Below are 4,550 nucleotides of genomic sequence, written 5' to 3' on the forward strand. Positions count from 1 at the left end.
AGATCCTAATGCGTCAAGCCAGGAAAAGAACTGCTGACTCCTTTACCTCTTCTCCTTCCTCAAGAAAGAGATCCACCTCAAGGTCTGCTCTAGAACCTATCGAAGTGACTCCAATATCACGTGCCCCTGGGTCCCCTGTCCATGCTGATGAGCTGCTGCTGTGCCTCCCTGCTAACTTTGGGGATGCTGATCATGCCAACCATCGGCTCGCACCGAGAGGCTCGACTCGAGCTTGCTCCCAGGGCATTTGATTCGACTGCCCCCCAGGAGATGACTGACCTGGCTGCTGAACATTGCTTCCTTGTGAGTCTTCCTTTACTGGCCCCTTACTTTCTTTGCCCTTCTGCTTCCTTGACTAATGGTTTTCTTCATTGCAGGCTCTCCAATCATCCCTCTATCTCCGCAAGATGCTGCAGAGGGCCAAGACTGAGTGTCTGGCTTCCGTGGGGAAGAACAAGGAGCTTACAGCTACCTGTGCCAAACTGAGGTAGCAGCTTCATGCGACCAAAAAGGAGAAGGAGGCAGTTAAAGACCAGCTGGCGAGGACGCAGGAGGCTAACTGCGTTCTGACTTCTGGGCTGACAAAGGCAGAGGCCCGTGCTGAAGAGATGGCTAAGCTAGCAAAAACGTGGGAGCCTACACTGCATTTGAGGGGTGGATTGACTGCATCCGTGCTTACACTGAGGGGAGGCACACATCCTGGAACCTGGAGGAGGAGCTGGCCGAGTTTGCCCGTGCATTTCCCAATGGTATGGATCTGAGCGCCCTGTTTCCTCCTGAAGCTGAGGCTGCTAATCCGGAGCCTGATTTCACCGCCATGGATATCTCTGGGGCTATCTCTGGGACTGTAGAGGAGATCCTAGTGGAGCAGACTGGTGAAGGTGCTGTTGCAACTCCTGAGGCTATTCAGGTACCTGCAAAAGAGAAGTAGATGGAGGACGGGGAGCAGAGCACTGGCCAGGATGCATTTGTCGAGAGGATTGACCTCTCTTAAATTTTAGGTTGTCTGGGGACTTGGCCCTGTGTGGTGCAAGTTTGTAAAAAAACTCTTTTTCGTTTTTTTTTTTATTTTGGCTCGTTTTGTGCCTGCCGGTATGCAGGCTTTAAACTCTGATGGTGCCTGCTACAGGTAGCAGGTGCCTTAACTTAAAGTAGTTCTGGGCCCAAGTTTTAGGCCCTCCTTTTGTTATACTTGCGTTTTTTGCCATTGATTTCTGGAATTGTGATTCCACATAGGTATATCCAGGAAGCTGACCTGGTTCCAGGTGCACAGCTCTTGTTCCTGGTGACAGGTTTTTGATAACATATTTTACCCATGACGTAAAATATCTTATCACTAGGATTAGCTGACTGGAGCATACCTTCATTGACTGTTTTTGACTAACAAGGAATGTTGCATTCCTTGTGGTTCCAGACGTTTGACATTCCGTGCGTGCACCTTTTGCTCTACGTCATAGCTATGGAATTACTGAGATTAACGTTAAGGTATGGGTGGTCTTAGTATGTCGTACCCTGCGCGCTACCTCGGTGTATGCTCCCCATGTGGCTTGACTGAAGATAAACGTCTTCGCAGCCTCACATGGCAGGGGCTGGACCCTCAAAGTGTTCCTTATCTGACAAGTAACCAACATTAGTACCAAAGCCTTTCCTCGTAGAAGCATGATAAATTCCAAAGTAGTGCAAATTACCTGGTGCTATCTCATGGTGTTCCAGGGCAACACCTAGATCCAAGAAGCCATAGCCTGGACTACTTGGTTTAAAAACGACTCTATTTAATTTTTTTTAAAAAAAAGAAAAACTAGGGAAAACAAAAGAAAAAAGTTTTCTGAAACACACCAATACCTAAAGCATATACTAACCCCCACCCTCCTTTTTGTTTGTTTTTTTTTTTTTTTTTTTTTTTTTTTTTATTTGCTTCACGGACTTTTGAAAGGTCCTTTGTACACTAAAGTTTTGGCACTTTGTCAGACAAAGTACCGTTTCAAGTGACGAATGTTCCAGGGTTTATCCAGGATTTGACCGTGCATGGTCATCAACCTGTATGCCCCATTATTGACAATGCTTTCGACCTGATATGGCCCTTCCCATTTGTAAGCAAACTTGTCTGCCTTGTGGTTCTTGGTATTTTCGAATACCCTTCAGAGTACGAGGTCCCCTACTTCAAGGGTCCTGATCTTGACATTCCTGTTATACCTCCTTGCTACAGATTGTTTATACGACGCCATACGTATGTAGGCGCTTTCTCGCAGCTCATCAATTGTATCCAGGCTCCTAGCCATTTCGACCTTATTCTGCTCTGCCGTCTGACAGCCGTATCTGTGCATGGGCACCAGAACTTCTGAGGGTATCACTGGCTCTGCTCCGTATAGGAGGCTAAATGGAGTTTGGCCTGTTGTCATTTTCGGTGTTGTTTTGTCTGACCAGAGTACTAATGGTAGTTCATCTGCCCATTTTCCCCCCAACTCTTCCAGCCGTTTTCTGAGGTTCTCCACAATGATTTTGTTGCTGGACTCGGCTTGGCCGTTGGTTTGTGGATATCTGGGGGCTGATTTTCTCAGTGTTATGTTCCAGCATGAACAGAAGCCCTCAGTGTTATCTGATATGAACTGGGATCCATTGTCACATATGATCTCAGATGGTATCCTAAATCTGCTTATAATGTTGCGCTTGATAAAAGAGATCACCTGCCGTTCTTTTACCTCTATCATTGCCTCTACTTCAATCCACTTTGAGAATTAATCAGTCATAACTAGCATATACACTCTGTTTCCTGGAGCCCTGGGCAGCTTACCTACTATGTCCATGCCCCACATCATGAATGGCCATGGAGAGATAATTGGATGCATTGGTTCTGCTGGCTGGTGGATTGCTGGAGCCGCCTTTTGACATGACTCACAACGTTTGGCATGATTTACGGCATCTGCACGCATGGTGGGCCAGAAATACCCCTGTCTCACGATTTTGTTAGACAGACTTTGTCCTCCAGCATGGTTCCCGCATTCTCCGCCGTGTACATCATGAAGCACCATTTCTGCCTCCTCTTTGCTCAAGCACCTGAGGCATGGTCCTGCCAATGACTTTCTGAAGAGAATGTTATCAATCATAATATACCTGGAGGCTTTTATCCTGAAACTTTGTGCTTCCTTTCTATCCTCAGTGAGTGTCCCATCCCTTAGCCAATTTATGTATGGCACTTTCCAATATGGATCCTGCTGTCCTATTGTGGAAACCAGAGTCCTGGCTCCCTGCGTATACTGCATGTGTACAACCTCTTTCACCGTATTCTGATCTGACTCCTTCTGGATGGCTGGGGTCAATACATGCGTGATAGGTATATTTGACAGTCCTGTGGGCTGGAAGGTGGCCCCTAACTTTGCCAGGGCGTCTGCTTCCACGTTCTGATCTCGCGGCACCTGAGTTATCTTGAACGTTCTAAACTTTGACTTTTGCTCTGTGGCTATCTTCAAGTAGGCTATCATCTTTGAATCACGTACCACATATTCATTGTTTACATGATTTACCACAAGTAAGGAGTCACTATACACCCTCAGGTTCCTTACCTTAAGCCCCGACGCCATCTGCATCCCAAGTATAAAGGCTTCATACTCGGCTTCGTTGTTGGTTGCCTTGGACTCACACCTAATAGCTTGTACTATCATATCACCTTTAGGTGATCGAAGGACCAAACCTACACCGACTCCCCTTGTATTTGAGGCTCTGTCAATGTATATGGTCCATATCTCGCTATCCTGACTCCCCATTATTGTCAGCATTCCTTATTCTGCCTCCCCACGGGTAGCAGGGCAGAAGTCAGAGACGAAATATGCTAGGGCCTGGGATTTTATCGCTGTTCTGGGTTCGAATGTAAGTCATACCCACTAAGATGTACTTGACCATTTAGTCATTACGCCGAAAGTTCAGGCTTCCTCATAATAGTCTTTAGCGGGTAGTTGGTTATTACGTGGATGGTGTGAGATTCAAAGTACGGCGCGATTTATAGGAAGCGAACCAAAGCCAATGCTAGTTTTTCAAAGGAAGTGTACCTGGTCTCTGCAGGAAGTAGAGACTTGCTAATGTAATACACAGGATGCTGCACTCCTTCTTGTTCCTTGACCAAGACCGCACTTACAGCTGCTTCCGTGACTGACAGGTATAGGAATAGTGCCTCCCCTTGCTCCGACTTCGCGAGTAACGGTGGCGTGCTTAGATAGATTTTGAGTTCCGCGAATGCCTTTTCATGTTCTTCGGTCCATTCGAATTTCTGAATTTTCCTCAATATATCATAGAACAGCTTGCACCTATCTGAAGCCCTTGAATTGAACCTGTTTAGGGCCGCCACCTTCCCTGCCAGCCTTTGCACATCTTTTGGCTTCTGCGGTGATTCTAGCTGAAGTATTGCTTTTATCTGCTCCTTGCTTGCTTCAAATCCTCTATGGGTCACCATATATCCTAAGAATTTTCCCGAGGATACTCCAAACGAGCACTTGGACGGATTAAGCTTCATTTTAAACTCCCTTAATGTCTGGAAGGTGTCCGCTAAGTGTTCCATA

The 4,550-nt window shown here is 46.5% G+C and overlaps 1 protein-coding gene across 1 annotated transcript; it reads right to left on the reverse strand.

Moving 5' to 3' along the window:
* Positions 1–2,138: 2,138 nt before the first annotated feature.
* LOC141628610 (uncharacterized) lies at positions 2,139–3,761 on the reverse strand. Its single transcript, XM_074441728.1, has 2 exons — positions 2,916–3,761; positions 2,139–2,726 (listed from the first exon to the last, which is right to left on the reverse strand). The coding sequence occupies exons 1-2, from the start codon at positions 3,759–3,761 to the stop codon at positions 2,139–2,141; spliced, it is 1,434 nt and encodes a 477-aa protein (XP_074297829.1).
* Between the last annotated feature and the right edge of the window lie 789 nt (positions 3,762–4,550).

This window comes from Silene latifolia, chromosome Y, assembly GCF_048544455.1.
Source record: "Silene latifolia isolate original U9 population chromosome Y, ASM4854445v1, whole genome shotgun sequence".
NCBI lineage: Eukaryota > Viridiplantae > Streptophyta > Magnoliopsida > Caryophyllales > Caryophyllaceae > Silene > Silene latifolia.